This window comes from Heterocephalus glaber, unplaced genomic scaffold (genome assembly GCF_053883595.1).
Source record: "Heterocephalus glaber isolate CG9 unplaced genomic scaffold, H.glaber_assembly_v1.0 deba00001579, whole genome shotgun sequence".
NCBI lineage: Eukaryota > Metazoa > Chordata > Mammalia > Rodentia > Bathyergidae > Heterocephalus > Heterocephalus glaber.
Window position 1 is genome coordinate 11,189,342 of NW_028258360.1, and position 16,109 is coordinate 11,205,450.

General features: G+C 55.6%; 1 protein-coding gene across 1 annotated transcript; it reads left to right on the forward strand.

Annotated features, from left to right (window-relative positions):
• The first annotated feature begins 518 nt into the window (after positions 1-518).
• On the forward strand, positions 519-14,814 carry Lamp1 (lysosome associated membrane protein 1). Its single transcript, XM_004858503.4, has 9 exons — positions 519-759; positions 4,544-4,671; positions 6,745-6,958; positions 7,067-7,225; positions 12,253-12,446; positions 12,599-12,721; positions 13,289-13,355; positions 13,440-13,610; positions 13,928-14,814. The coding sequence occupies exons 1-9, from the start codon at positions 711-713 to the stop codon at positions 14,065-14,067; spliced, it is 1,245 nt and encodes a 414-aa protein (XP_004858560.2). The 5' UTR covers positions 519-710; the 3' UTR covers positions 14,068-14,814.
• Positions 14,815-16,109: the final 1,295 nt, after the last annotated feature.

The following is a 16,109-nucleotide window of genomic DNA, read 5'->3' on the forward strand; positions in this document are numbered from 1 at the left end:
ACCATGGGCCAGGACACGGACGTGGGACTGGAACTGGGCCAGGATGTGGATACCCGCCTGTGCCTGGACTTTGGGTGTGGACGTGGACACTGGCCTGGCTGGACCCCTCATATAAACCCAGGCCTGGGCTGGGCCCTTTGGTGGACACAGGCGTGGTAGTGCATCGCGGGCTGGGAAATGGATACCAGCATGGACTAGACCGTGGGTCTTGGTGTAGAAGCCTCGCCCGGTCGTGGCGCCTGGCATCTGCTGCCCTTCCTGTCCCCGCGGCTTCCGGTTCCCGTCATCACTTTCCCCTGTCGCGGCGCTTCCTCTTCCCTTTCTCTGAGGCCTGGCCCACTTTCCATTTCACCGCTGGTCAGGGAGCCGCGGGAGCTGCAGGGTGAGGCCGGGTCACGTGGCATCGAAGGCACGTGACGGGTGGAATCACGTGCCGGCTTTGGTCATGTGTGGCGTCACGTGCGGAGGGAATGGGGCGCCGGGAGATCTCCGCACTCCTGCGCGACCTCTCGCGAGACCTCCGATCACGTGATGCGGGCGCGGCGGCTCACGTGACGGGTGCTACCGGCCGCGGGGTCTCGTCGGTGCCGGCGCTCTGCATCCGGGCCTGTCGCGTCGCTCGACGGGGCACTCGCCGTCCCTACCCGGCCGTTCCAGCCTCGCGCCCCTGCCGTCCTTGCTCGCCGGTCTGTGCCTCGGCGTCTCGCGCTATGGCTGCTTCTCGAGGCGCCCGGCGGCCGCTGCTGCTGCTCCTGCTCGGTGAGGGTCCTGGTCGAGGGCTCGGATCGGGGAGCGGCGTAGGGGAGCAGCGCCGGGGCGGAGATCGTGGTCGAGGCCGGGGATCGGGCTGGGAGCCCAGACGTCACAACGGGAACCCGTGCGGGCCTGGGAAGGCGGCACCGGCTGCGGGCCCGGCCGCCCCTTCCGCGCCGCATTGGGCCAGGACCCCTTTCTGCCGCCCCGCCCGGGTTGCGGCGGACCCAGTTCTGAGTCCGGAGGGAAGGCGATCGGCGGGGGCTGAGTCAGGCGGTGTGGACGCGCGTCCCTGTGCGTGCCCGTCCGAGACCCCTGCCCCACCAGTCGCTCCTCCCGCTGTGACTTCACGAGTGCCTGTCGTGCAAAGGGCACCCAGTGAATCGCACGAGCAGCCCCGAGACGAGTCTGCCCCGTGCTGAGCTCAGAGCTGTCGGGACCCATAACATCCCCGGCGATCAGTTCTGAGAGCAGTTGGTGACTGACACCCGTTACGTCGTGTTCTCTGTTAGAAGAGCTCAGGGCCTTAAAATGAATGTTTGTACTTGGTTTTTTGTTTTGGTACCAGGGATCGAACTCGGGACTTTGCGCTTTCGAGGCAGGCGCCGGAACCACTGAGCTAAATCCCTAGCCCTAAATAACATAACTTTTTAAAAAATGCCTTTTTTTGTGTTGTTTTTTGAGACAAGGTCTTACTGTGTAGTGCAGGCTGGCCGTGAACTCGAAGTGATCCTACTGCCCCAGCCTTCCCAGGGCTGAGATTACAGGCCTGCACCACCACACCTGGCTAATAAATACTGTCTTGTTGATACTTTGTGTTAGAAACTGGTGATTAAATGATGAATTTGACGAGAAACTAGGTATACACGTAGCATGGAAACTAGTGCCAGTGCCAAACCCTCAGCAGCGCTGGCTGGTTAGGGGTAGCGCAACCTCGGGGGGGGGGGGCAGTCAGCACCTGTGTTTTCTGTTCGTGGGCACGGACGTGGAGGTTGGGCAGTTGCTCCTGAGGGGCTCTGCCACCTGTCAGATCAGGCAGCTTAACGTGAGTGGAGGAGACGGATTTGTTATTTTTTCTTCAGAGTTGCCACGGTTAAGTTTTTAAAGACTTCTGAGTATTGCCGCACGTCTGTTTCTCCTAAAATTCTGCTTTCTCATGCTTTCATTGAAATGTTTTTGATCCAAATTGGCTTCTGTAGGGGTAAGTTTTAGCAATTCAAAGTTTCTGGGGCTCTTTAGAATAAATATGGACCCCTGGTGCTGTTAAAACTTGCTTTAAACTTGTTTTAGTCATGCTTTGTTTTCCTTTGAAAGCTCACAGCCTTAACATGTCTGCTGAGTGAAAAAACATCTACGATCCATAAGCCACTTAGTGTGATGTTCTTCACGAGGAAGTGTTTTGAGTCAATAAAACGTTTTGTTTCATTTTGTTTTTGTGGTGTCAGGGATCAAACTTGGGACCCTGGGCATGTGTCACTGAGCCGCATCTCAGCCCTCAAGACCTTTTTAAAAATGATTTAGGAAACGTTAAGAGGACAGCTTCTTCAGAGCTGGCTGTGTGATGTTGGGGCATGGGACTCTTTCAGCTCTCACACCGAGGGCATCTCAGACCAAGGGCACTGGGGGTGGGCAGTGGCAGGGCTGTGCGTTTCTATGTCTGGTCCGACCCTGTTTCTACCCAGACGCCTGCCCATGTTCTTTGCTGCTTCTGCTTCCCTTACCTCTGATGCCTCCTTCACAGAGAGAAGTGGAAATGTTCTGTTTTTAAAAACCTTTCCTGTGTAAGACCCAATCCAAAAACGGGCATCTGAAATGAACAGACATTTCTCAGACGAAGAAGTAGAAATAGCAAATAAACATATGAAAAAATGTCCAACATCACTGGTCATTCGAGAGATGCAAGATGGAAACAACCCTGAAATTCCACCTCACCCCAGAAAGAATGGCTGCTATCAAGAAATCATCCAATAACAAATGCCGGCGGGGCTGTGGGGAAAGAGGAACCCTTCTCCACTGTTGGTGGGAGTGCAGACTCGTGTAACCACTGTGGAAATCAGTATGGAGATACCTCAAAGAACTAGGGCTAGAGGTCCCATTCGACCCAGCTATTCCCCTGCTGCGTATCTTGGTATCAAAAGAATTAAAAGCATCCCACCACAGTGATATATGTTCACTTGTGTTTATAGGGGGACAGTTTGTAATAGCTAAATCTTGGAAACAACCTAAATGCTCGTCAGCTGATGAATGGATAAAGAAAATACGGTTTTTTATACAGTGGAGTACTATTCAGCCATAAAGAAAGATAAGCTTGACACATTTCTGTCTAAATGGTAGCACCTTGAGACTATGCTCTTAAGTGAGATAAATTGGACACACATGTTTACTGCATTGTTTCTCTGGTGTGAGAAATCGAAAGTATAAAATAAACAAGGACCAAAATGTATAATAGACATTGGGAAATGGGAAGAAAATGTCCAAATGAGAAGGGGAAGAAGGATGGGGGAGAGGGAAAGGAAAGAAGGGACAGGAAAAGAGAGACTGGAAGGAAAAAATGGAAACAAAGCTTCTGTGAAGAAGGAGGGAAGAGGGGTGAAGGGAGGGGAGGGGAATGCGAAAACAGCAGGATGCTATGTATGCGTATAAATTCCCTATCTTGAAGGGATATCTAAAAGGTACTAATGTTTCGTTTAAAAAAAACAAGGGGCCAGGGATTTAGCTCAGTGGTTTCACCACCTGCTCCACAAGCGAAAGGTCCTAAGTTCAATCCCCAGTACCAAAATAAAATACAGTAAAAACTAGTTGCTCTTTACAGCTTTATTTTGGGTAAGTCCCAAGGGTGAAATGAGTTTGGGCTATTGGAATCCACTTAACTTTCCCAGGGGATTGTGTTTGAAGTGAAAAGTTGAATGGTCTTTCTCTGAGGGTACAGTCCTCAAGCGTGCTTCAGCCACATTTACACCGAAGGTGGCAGGCCAGGCTGCAGGTGTGTAAATGTTGGAAGGGTGTGGACAAACTTGTAGCAGTGATGCCGTAGCATTTCTGAGGAGTTCACAGTGGTGGCTGATGATGTTTGGCTTAGAGGTAAATTTGCCTGTCTTTGTAAATGAATTGTGATTTGTCAAAGTACTGGTTTCCCTCCATGATAAGAGATTACATTTGCTGCCAGGCATCTAAGCCAGAGAGGGAATTTTGAGCAGGGACCGACCCTAAAGAGCCTTGGAGCCTCCCTCTGGCGTGACCTCTTGGAAAGGACAGCCCCACCTGGCCAGGTGGAGGCTGTGAACAGGTTAGATTGAACCACTGTGCTCTGGGACCGCCTTGGAATTGGGTGAAGAGCTCAAGACTCCAGGGCTGGCCTTGCCACACCTCTCCGTGGGTTCTGAGAAGTGAGAGCGACCAGACTCTGAACCACAGTCTAGGACCACAGTGAAAGGTGCTCTATCCCCAGTGTCCTCAGAAGGTCAGTATCTTGGCAGAGTTATGCCTTCAGGTGCCACCACACCTACCGGCAGGTCCTGAGGAACAGGAACAACCTGTGCTCGGAAATTGATGTGTAACCCTCACTGTCACCCCATAGGTATTCAGGAGAGAAGCACCAGGTTGGTGAACCAGTGGGATGCGCTTGCCAGAGTGTCCAGGAGGGACAGCGCAACATGTGCCCCAGCCTGTACCATCCACCGTCCAGTTCCTGATAGCTACTCTGATAGAACCCTTACTGCTACAGGTGCAGAAAATGGCAGCGTCTAGCTGCACTGGGAAGCAGGCATTTGATTCTCTGTATCTTTCCTAGGATTATTGAGCCTCACGTGTGGAGCCTCGGCGGTGTTCGAGGTGAAAGACGGCAATGGGACAATGTGTATAAAGGCCAACTTCTCTGCTGCCTTCCAGACGAGCTATGAGACTGGGAACGGGCCTCAGGTAGGTGACACTGGTGTCTGTGCCTTGCCCTGAGAATACACGTGAGTGCATCTGTGCGTGCAGGTGTGTGTGAGTTGCAGGGTGGAGGTTTTAAAGCTTCGAGCACATCTTTGGAAAACAACCCCCCTTAAGGAGGCTCCTGTACCCGAGGATCCCTCCAGCATCATCAGGAACCTCTGCCGTCAGCTATCGTAGCTGCAGTCACACACACCCGTTTTGTGTTCTGACTCACGATGTTTCACCATGGGCGTTCGAGTTTCCTTCACAATCGTTCTTTATGATCAAAGCAACCCTTGTAATGTTAGTCACTGGCCCTTGGAGTTCTGATTGTTGCGCTCTTTACATCAGTTACTATTCTCCAGGAAGGGAACAAAAGTGGTAGCTCATATTGTGCTGCTTGGATTAAAATATTCTTGGTTCTGTTTAAACAACCTTGGATGAGTAAGGCTTTTTGTCTCTCCCAGAGTTTTAACAAAGCAGGTATGTATTGTACTTGTTCCTTAATCACCTGTTAGTGCTAACTAATACATGCACACTGTGTAATATGTTCTCTTGGAATTGTGTGTTTTTGGTTCTCAGTGGGCACTGCCGTCCTTGTGCCCCTCCGGGCCAGGCAGAGCAAGCAGCTGACCAGCGTGCTCAGGGCTCTGTGCTGGGCCCTGTTAACTCATCTGTACTAGTCTCATATAAATGTGTCTGTGACTGCTGAAGAAAATCAGGATGTTTGAATTGTGAAAGTGTCTCAGATTATAGCTACTTGTCCAGGTACTGTTAATTTATGTTCTACTTCCCTTTTCCTGTGTTTGGAGCTTAGAAGTCAGCCTGTCGAAGTCTTGTGACACTGACACACTCATCCGCATGCAGCTGTGAGCTTTATTACTTCACAGCACATCTTTGTCTCCTGGTGTAGTTCTGTCACTTTAAGGCCACCTTTGTATGTGGCCTTGCTGTATGGTTTACTTACTGGCCCAATTCATTTTATTGTATGTTAGGTGGTTTCCCAGATTCAAACAGTTCTGTAGTAAACACCTTTGCTTACCAAGATCTCTACCCCCACCCCTGCCCCACAGTGAGGATTAAGCCCAGGGCCTTTGCACTGAGCTACACCCTCAGCATTTTAGGAAATCTGTTTGTAGCAGTGTCTGAGTAGCTGAAGCTGAGCTCACACTTGCAGTCTCCCTGCCTTGGCCTCCGAGAGCCCTGGGATCACAGGCATTTGGTGCTACGCCTGCTTTACCAGGGCTTCTTGAACAAACATTTCTATAGCAAAAAAGTAGTGCAGTTTTCTTTAAATATGTCAAATATATAGCTGGGCGTGGCATCCAGTATGGATTAAGTTTCAAAGCAACTTTAGTTTTGATTCTGTTGTAAATTAAAGTTATTTTAATGGAAGCATTGTTTTGTTTTGAGACGAGAGTCTCACTGTGTAGTTCAGGTTGGCCTTGAACTTGCTGTGTAACCCAGTGTGAGTTGGGGGGTGGTCTCCAACTCAAAATCCTCCTGTCTCAGCTTGCAAGCGCTAGGATTCCAGGCATGCATCACCACACCAGGCTCGGCAGTGTTAACTGTGAGTGACGAAGGCACTTTTCTCTTAGACTTGACTCTTTTTTTTTTTGTACCTGGGATTGGACGCGGGACCTTGCACTTTCGAGGCAGGCAGTGGAACCACTGAGCTACATCCCTGGCCCAGACTTGACTTTTGGTCACTTGCTAATAACGTGCAATACTGACCTTTTTTGTGGGTCTTGTTGTTTACATTAAAAATGTGTATTTTATGGAGGTGTAAGGAAAGTCTGGCCCCAGCAGTTTAATGTGTGCTTTGGGAGGGTTCCAGCGCCAGCAGGATAAACATTTGGAGAGAGGGAAGTGCTGCGTGCCCCGATTGGATTGCCGTGTTATCTGTGTGTATCGAGTTACTCTGCACCCCACAAGTTTGTGCAAATACTGTATTAAATAAATACTTACTAAGGAGTGAGTACCCTAAAACTTCCTGAGATGGAGCTGAGGTTTCTGAGGTGGAAGGTCTCCCTGTGCATTTCTGCTTCTCACGGGTCCTTGGATTGTGTGCCCTAGAATGCGACCTTTCACCTGCCATCCTCCGCACACGTACTCAGTAACAGCTCATGCGGTGGAGTCAACGCCTCCCAGCCCAGCCTGGCCATCGGCTTTGGAGGACATTCGCTGACCCTGGAATTCACACGGAACACCACCCGCTACCTCGTCCAGCTCCTGCGCTTCTCCTATGATCTGGCGGACACAGATGTCTTCCCCAACGCAAGCTTCAAGGGTAAGAGTCGAGGGATGGGGTTGAGGGGTGGTTGAGCCCACCAGGAACTGGGTACCACCAGTTCAGTTGGGTGTGCACGTTGATGACGGTGCTTTATTCTTGCTGCAGGAGTCAAGACTGAGGCTTCCACAACTGACATTCAGGCAGACATAGACAGAAAGTACCACTGCACCAGCGCCATCCAGGTGCACATGAGGAATGTGACTGTGACACTCTCTGACACCACCATCCAGGCCTACCTGACCAACGGCAGCTTCAGCAAGGCAGGTGAGACGCTGCCGGGCCTCTCTGGGGCCGAAGAACTGGCCTCTGAGAGCGAGGGCGGGCAGGACAGGACAGTCAGCGGGGCCCAGACAGAGGGCGGGCGCCTGCTGCACTCGCCCTGAGGCCTGGGAAGCGGCTTCCCGGAGTGGGAGTGGGAGTGGGAGTGGGTGGAGGCGGGAGTCTTCCCTGGAGTGGGCTGAGCGCGCTGGCTTCTGAGGAGGGCCCGCCTGAGGGGTCTGTTCCACCGAGGTGCAGAGGGCGGGGCGGTGGCACCTTCCCTGTGCTGACTTTCCTCTCTGGGCTCCCACCCAGCTCTGCCTCTGCAGCTCAGGCCTGCACGGGGGGTGGTGACCCGGGCCTTCCCGGTCCAGCCATGAGATCCGGGCCGGAGGGCAGGGTCCGGGCCGCCGCCTCTCACCCTGACGCTGGCCAAGTGGTCAAGCTCGTCCTTCTTTTCTTGTAAAATAAGAATAGCCTGGCTGTGAAGGTTGCTGGGATTAGAAGGGAAACGTAGGAAAGTTTTTATCTCAGTACCTGGCAGAAAGTAGCAGTTTTTCTTTTTCTTTGCAGTGCTAGGGATGGAACGCAGGGGTGCTCTACCCCCGAGCTACATTCCTGGGCTTTACTGTTTTTTTCTGGCAAGAATTTCCTATTTAGTAAATGATTTTAAGAAAAACCAGGTGAAGGGGAAAAACAGTAAAATGTGTTTGTGCTGGGCGTGATGGTGCACACTTGCAATTCCAGCTGCTGAGGCGGCTGAAGCAGGAGGATTGCAAGTTTCAGGTTAGCCTGGGCAATAAGACCCTTTCTCAGAAAGGGGGCCAGGGCTGGGATGTAGCAGAGTGACTCTGGCCTGCAATATGCTGGCCCCAGGTCCCAATCCCTAGTACAGCAGGAAGCGTGGTGGGGCTTCCACGCCCTCTGCACCAGGTCAGAAACCATGGCCCTGTTCAGAAGGCTGAGGCTGCAGTTTCCTGGGGTGGGCATGGGCTTGCCTGACCACGTCACTGCGGGGACAGCAAGGGCCAGGCCTCCGCTGCTCTGGCCGGCCTCCTGTGCATTCCCTCTGCAGTTCTGCCAGAGGCCCTGCGTGGCCTGGGGACAGGGCTCACGCAGGGCTTTCTCACTGTGCTGGGCCCTGCCCCGCCCCGCCCCGTCCCGCCCCACAGTCAGGAAGAGCCTGAGTATCGCACAGCGGCGGGCCCTGTAAGGAGAGTCCAGCAGGAACACAGCTTCTCGTTTTTCACAGTTCTGGCAGCCGCTTTCACATCACCCAGCTGAAGCCCACAGTCTGGTCCATTCACATCTGTCGCCTCACAGACAAGGCGGCAAAGCACTAGTGACAGCCAGGGCTGGAAGAAGCCCGCTCCTGGTGTGTGGCGAGGCCCCTTCTCCGCAGGCAGCCTCTTTGAGCACTGGCCTAGAGCTGCCTGGTCGGGAGAGGATGGCTGTGTGTGGGCTCGAGGAGCGTTGAACGAGGTTAGCGGAGCAGGGCCGGTCTGGAGCAGTGGGTCTTCACGGCTTGGCGGGGACAGGTTGTCTGGGCTCAGGCAACCTTGCCAGGGGGCCCTGTAGCCTCTCGGGTCAGGAGCAGGAGGTGGTGGACACTGTCAGAAGCTGGGGCACAGAGATGGCCAAGCTTGTCCAGTGGCTGCTCCTGGCTGGGCCTGAATGTGGCCACAGGATGTGGCTCGGCCCGCAGTGCCACCCTGCTGGATGGCCTCCTTCTTTTCCTTCGGTGGCCTGCTTTAGTGTGCACCCTTGCCCATGTAGAGGCTGGAGGCTGGAGGCTGTGCTGTGGCCGGGGACAAGCACAGGGAGAACTCTGAGACCATGGCTGCTCTCTCTGAAAATGGACACAGCAGACAAGCACTCACATGTCTTTTAAGTTAGTAATTACTTTCGAGAGAGACTTTGCTGTTTAGAACAGTTTGAGATTCAGGGCCCAGTGACTGCTTCCCACATATCCCCGCTGTCCAAATCCCACACATACATGGTGGCTATTTTTTATTTCTTTTTTTCTTTTTTTTTTTTTGGTACCAAGATCGAACTCGGGTCCTTGCACTTGCACAGCAGGTAGCGAAACCATTGAGCTAAATCCCCAGCCCTGGTGGCTATTTTTTAAACACAGAATGTATTGTCTGATCCCAAGGGGAGAAGGTCTAACAGCAAGGCCCCTCCCTGGGCGGCTGGTGGGCAGCCCCAGGATGTGCTTCTGAGTGGCATTTGGGGCTTGTAGCCTGCAGCCAGTCCCTCTCCACGCTCAGCACGTCCTGCCTCTCAGGTGGGCTGGGAGAAGCCACCCTCCCCTCATCATGGTCGGTTTGATTTTGCGTTAAATCTGCAGGCGCATGTACTTTGGGAAGGAAGCCTTGCTGCTGCTTCCGTGCTCCTGGAGTACTCTGTTAGTGATTCTAGAGAATGCTGGGAGCCAAGGTTCATCCAGAAGCCCCACTGAGTGTCTGTGGCAGCTGTGCTGTCCTGGGATTAGCATCTGCCCCTCCTGGCCATCAGCTGGATGGGAGGGTTGGCTGCAGTCACAGGCACTGCTGTCCTGTGTCTCGGGGAGGACCCCTGCAGCCACCCTGAACGGTCAGCTTGTGTGTCGGTCTCTGTAGCTGGGAATCCTCAGTACCAACAGAACCAGGCCTGGGGTGTGGCTCACAGTCCCGAGGCCCTGGCTTCGGCCCCAGCACCCAAGCAGACACTTGGAGGGCCCTTGCTCATGCTGCACCCTCTTTTCTTGAGCGTGCATGCCCGGCCTCGCTGTCTTGAGTAGGGTCTGGGTGATGTGGTGGGGATTCGGGCTCTCAGGACCCGCGTGGGCCAGCTCCTTGGTGAGGAGCTGCAGGCCACCGCTAGATTCCAAGTGCCTGGCCCCACAGCCCCAGCAGCGTAACCTGCTGAAAAATACTTTCTAGTAAAGCCAAGTACTTCTTTCTCCATTTTCTCTTTATTCTTAGGGCTCCTAGGCACTTCCGTGGTTCATGCTTTGTTTTCTCTTAACTAAGTTTCCAGCGTATTCAGGGGAGAGTCCCAGAGCATTTATGTGGAGTGTATTGTTTTGACCTTGGTCTGTTCCCATTAGGAATGCCAAGCAGTTGTTGGATGAATACATTTCTGCTAAATCGGGGATTGTTTTCATCATAAAATAGCTCCCTTTTCTTTCGGCTGTATCATTTTTATATAATGAGTAACAGGTGGAAGGAGGAGGGGGCTCTGTCAGCTGTACAGTGAGGGCTTGGCCAGAAAGCCTTGTTCGTTTTATCTCTCCCAGTGTTGGTCATAGGGAAGAAAACTCAGGCAGTTCACCATCACTTAAATGAGGCATACGCCAGGGCCAGGGCTGAACTGACTTCCTGTTGGCCTTGTTGATGGAGAAAACAAACCTTCTCTCCGAGGGCCACTCCAAGCCAGCAGACTGTGCTTACCCTAAAGGGGCTGGAGGGGCCCAGGGAGTCTGCGGCCTGGGATGGGGCTTCACTGGGTGATGTTCCGCCCAGGCCTCCGGGCCTCTGGGCCCCCAAAGGACTCAGATTTATCCATCCTGATCTTCAGAGTTTGATGTGTGGGTATGCTTTTAAGCATAGGTCTTCATAAACCTCACTTCCGCCCAGCTTGGCGGTTTTTCTTCATCCCTTAGGAGCCAGACTCTCTCTGTAGTCCAGCCTGAGCTGAAGGAATTGAAGCTGAATTCCCCTGTGCTTGGGTCTTCTGTCCGGCACAGGTCCACTGGATGAATGCTGTTAGCAGGGAGGGCCCTCAGGAGCTGGGGGTCCACAGCACAGCGTGTCCTCCCCTCCCCTCCTCTGCAGCAGGGGCTTTGCTGTCAGAGCTCAGGAACAGGGAAGCGGGTGGGGGCTCAGACAAGAGCTGGGGGGAGGCTGCATTTCTTAGCCAGCTTGGGTGGCCTTGGTGCCGACCCATGGCTCTACCTGGAGATGAGCCAGGTGTCTGCCCGCACAGTGCCTCCCATTGCTGTGGGCCCCGTGGTCTGGGCTCTGCCCCGGAACCCAACATTAGGGTCGCTCTGGTCGCTCTGCAGCACGGGTCCAGTTGCTCTATGCCCACCCTGGTCTTTTCCTCTGTCAAAAGGGGGTACCCACAGGGAGGGACCCTTCCAGAGGTGTGTGGAGCCCCTTGGGGCACAGTGGGTGTCCTGGAGGCGGAGCCGGCCACTGGAAGAGCACTGAGATGAGCTTCACTTTGCCTCTGAGAGAAACATGTGCTTCAGAAGGCAACATGGTGCCTCTCCGGGCTTTCTGCACGTTCCCGTGACTCATCCTACAGAATGTGGGAAAGGATGGAACTGGGGGAAACCTGAACCCATTATTCCAGCCTTCTTGATTAGGCACAGAGAAAATGAGGGCCCGAGGGGAGCACGGTGCAGCAGCCCCACCCTGTGTGCAGTTGTCCTGCTGCTAGTCAGGCTCGTGTGCTGGAGGTTTGTTCTGCACCACAGTCCGAACCTGAGCCTGTCCTGGAGCAGCCCTCCATAGGTGCCCATGCCGCCCACCTCCCCAGTGGCTGTCTCCCACCCAGGCCCTTCACCCCCCCAGAGAGAAACCAGAACAGCTGGCTCCCCAGGGCTGCCCCACTCTCTGGGGGCCGGGTGCTGCAGTGTCCGGCACACGCCTGGCGCGTAGAAGTCAGTGATGGCGACTTGCAGATGGCTGGCCTTCCTGTGTCCTGCCCTTGTGGCTGGTGGCAGCCTTCCCCATGGCCCACACAGGCAGGGTTTCTCCCGGAGTGGAGCCAAGGGCTAGGCGCTGCCCAGCGCTCTGCAGGGACGTGAGCTCAGCTGTCCTGCTGCGAGGTGGAGATGGGCAGAGGGGACTCTGGGTCCCTGTGCACCCTGCTGCCCAGAGCCCTGGCCAGTCGGGCCTGAGCTTGGCTGGATGGAGGTTGCCGGGTCTGCAGGCTCAGTGAGGGCATTCCATTTCCCAGCTAGGGCTCAGGGAGTGGGTGGACGTTGGAAGAATGCTGGGCTTGGGCCTGGGCTCCATGCGCCCTGTCCATTGTGCCTGCAGAGACGCGCTGCAAGCAGGACCTGGCCCCCCCGACCTCCGCGCCCCCTACACCGCCCAAGCCCCCCGCACCGCCGAGCCCTGCACCGCCCAGCCCCTCCGTGTACACGTACAACGTGAATGGCAGCAACGGGACCTGCCTGCTGGCCAGGATGGCGCTGCAGCTGAACATCTCCTATGCACGGAAGGACAACACGGTAGGAAGATGGCCATCCCTGCGGAGGCTGTTCTGGAAGCCAGCGGTCCGTACCGGTGTGGATGTGTGCTTGCTTCTGGGTCTCTCCGTGGCCCCACAGTTCTTGGCAGGAGAGTGGGCCCAGAGCTGAGCTGTCCTCGTCTTCCTCTCTAGACCGTGACCAGAGTGGTCAACATCAAGCCCGGTACGACTGCGGAGGGGAGCTGTGGTGCCGACCTGGTGTCCCTGGAGATACACAGTGAGAACATCGTGGTCCTGGGCTTGCACTTCCGAATGGTGAGGCTCCGGGCGCCTGCGTCGGGTCTCCTGCCACCTTCCTTGGGCCTGCTGGGTGTTGGGCAGGACCCTTCCTGCCTCCAAGGAGCCCAGGCCGCTGCGCAGTGATGCGCTGACTGCAGTGAACATCACGGCCCACTGGGAGTGGGTGGCATGGGGCTCCTGAGCACTGGGTGCTGCGCCTGCTGCTCAGCAGCGGTTTCTGTGCCCTGTACTCCCTGGAAAGGGTCATTTATAGAGCAGCAAAATAGGAAGAGTGAATGCTGCTCATCAGCTCTTCATTCACTGTGCCAGTGCACTGGTTCAGTCAGTCTCTTCTGTACCGTTTGACAAAAGCTCAGTTTTATAACAGGGCTCCTGCAGAGCTCTTCCCAGTGGAGTCTGAATGCATGAAAAGGCCTGGAAGGAACTGACCAGTGTGGTACCCTGTATGCAGCCTGTACGTAGGTCAGAGGCCACACAGCTTCCTTCCAGAGCTAGAAACAGGATGCCAGACTGACACCTTTCGGCCTGCCAGGGGGATGGTGCCTAGGCTCCCTAGAAGGCAGCTCAGGGTCTCTTCTCCAGAATTCGAGTGCCAGCCGCTTCTTCCTGGAAACAGTCGAGTTGAACATGACTGTCCCTGATGCCCCAGGTGAGACCCACGGTGTTGCCGCTCCCACCGTCGCGTGACCCCTGCCCGTGTGGCCGGAGGTGATCAGACTCACCTGCCTTGCAGGGCCCACTGTCCAGGCAGCCAATAACTCGCTGAGAGCCCTGCAGGCCACCATCGGGAGCTCCTACAGGTGCACCACCGAGGAACGCCTGCGTATCACACCCTCCTTCTTCCTCAACCTCTTCAGCGTGCAGGTCCAGGCTTTCAAGGTCGAAGGGAACAGGTTCGGGTCTGGTGAGTACGCTGCGGCACACACGGTGACCAGCAGTGCCGCCTGGGAGCATCCCCAGGTGCTGGCTGGCGGGGAGGGTGTGTGTGTGTGTGTGTGTTCCCCCTGCAGAGAGGGTGGAGAGGCAGTGGGGAGAATTCTCCTTCCCTTCGGAAGCCACCTGGCCCGGGCAGGTGGCAGCCTCTGTGAGGGACTGCACCCTTGTGTCCTGCGGGGCCCATGTTCCGCAGGCCCGGCTGGGCCTGGCACAGCTGGCCGGTGGGTGCGCGCTGAGCTGGGGGATGCGCCGGGCCTGGGGTGACGGCCTGCCCTCCATGCGCAGCCGAGGAGTGTCTGCTGGACGGGAGCGGCATGCTGATCCCCATCGCCGTGGGCGGCGCCCTGGCGGGGCTCGTGCTCATCGTGCTCATCGCCTACCTCATCGGCAGGAAGAGGAGTCACGCCGGCTACCAGACCATCTAGCAGGGGCCGCGCAGGGGCCGCGCAGGGGAGGGCGGGGCCGCAGGGCATGCGTGCCGTGCGTGCGTGGCCTGCAGGGGAGGCACGCTTTCTGGCACACTGTTCTCAAATCTGCTTACAAATGTGAAGTTCATCTTGCAACATTTACTATGCACAAAGAGTTAATATTGAAATGACGGTGTTAATTCTGCTGACTGGGTTAAATATTTTCCTAACTGGTTAAACGTTAATAGTTACCAGAGTAGAACCCTGTGACTGCAGGAGTGCTTTTCTGAATTGGTATGGGCTCCACTCATTCGCTGCTTCAAAATTTGGTGTTGGTTCCTTTATTCTTTGCTCAGATTTAGGCTGTGCAATGTCGGGTCTGAACACCGTGGACCGACTTGGGTGGCTGATCATTAGCTGGCACACCAAGGAGTTAAGCCCAGCAGAGTGGGACCCTCTGGGGGCTCTGGGGGCATCTGCAGGCTTGCTGCAGCTTTGGGTCAGGAGGGCCAGGCCCAGTGGCCAGCCTGCATTCCCACGCCTGCTGCTGAGAGCTACCGCTTTTCTAGGTGTCAGAAGGGTGTAAGTTTTGTTCACCTGTAAAATGGTTTCCGGCCTTGTGTTGGCATTGGGTAGCCCCGTTGTGCATTGTACACCGATGGGCTAGCCCTGCTTGAGGCCTCTGCTGTGCTCGGTGGCTGGACATGGAGCCCTGCTCTGTGAGATGCGTTGCCTGTAACAATGCTAATAAACAGACACTCTCTTTGTCTGCCTGGACCTTGTGCTTCTGTCAGTCCCCCAGGTGCCCAGGACAGTGTGGACACAGACCCATGAGCTGTGTTGGCAGTGTGAGGGTGTGGGCTGTGGCCTCCGCAGGCAGATGCCCACTGGTGTCAGGAGAGCTGTGTGGGTGTGGAGCATGGGACAGCTCCCGGGCAGCATCTCCACAACACTGACCGTCCAGCCTTCAAGGCAGCCTACACAGAGTGTCAGCAGTGGCGCTCCAGGCCCTCAGTCCCTGGGACACAGCAGGAGCCCTGCCCATGGCAGCAGCCAGGGCTGCTGGGAGCACAAACCCAAGACCACTGAGGCAAGTCCTGTGCATGGGATCCAGAGGCCTGGGGTGAGCAGGACAGCTGCCAGGTGCCCGAGCTTGGCTTCTTGACTTCTAGACTGACCTTAGTACTTCTGGCAGCACTTCCAGGGGGGCAGGGGTGGCAGCACTGAGTCAAAGCCACAGTGGAGCCCCTCGGTAGCTCGCACCCCCCACCTGGTGTCGGCAGTGGAGACCAAGGGTCTCCTCAGGCTGGGCAGGACTGGCACCTGAGCCTGTTGAGACCATGAGCATTTGGAAAGGGGTCCAGCGTGAACACCTCTTGAGAATTAACTCCCCTGGCAGCCCCAGGGGCCCTTCCAGGACTGCAGGGAGCAGGGCCATTGGTCAGGTCGGGTCTGGCCCGAGGCAGAGCACCTGGGGAGAAGCGTCCCTGAGTCGGGCTGCAGAGGCCTCTGTGGCTGGGACAAACCAGGAGGGCGAGGTCCTCCCAGGGTGCGCTACACCAGGCCCAGCAGTGACCAACGGCATCTCCACTGCCCCGTGGTGGTGTGGGGTGGCCCTGCTGCAGGAAGGCCTCTCCCCAGAGCAGGGGCACCCAGAGACGGTTTTCTAGGCTCCTGCTGGGCATGTGAGGCACCAGGGGCCACTAGGTCCCAGGGCGGTGGCAGTGGGCAGCACCTAGGACGGACAGGTGTGACTGGCGGGTAGCAGAAAGTCTGGGAAAGGCGGGGGGCCTGGCCTCCCAGGAAGCTCCCTGTCCAGAGCGCAGGTGCCTGTCAGGCCAGGGGACAGCACTGCTGGTCAGGACAGCAGGAGGGAGGTCCAGTGTTCCAGCTTGAAAGGCCCAGCTTGGCCCCACTGCGCTGTACTCAAGCCCTGGCTGGGCCGACACACCTGTCCTCTCCTTAGGGACTCAGTCATTGAAAAAAACAGCGATGGCAAAGTCATGCTACAGGCACAAATCTCAGATGAAGATAAATGCCATGCTTCGGGGAACTAGAGG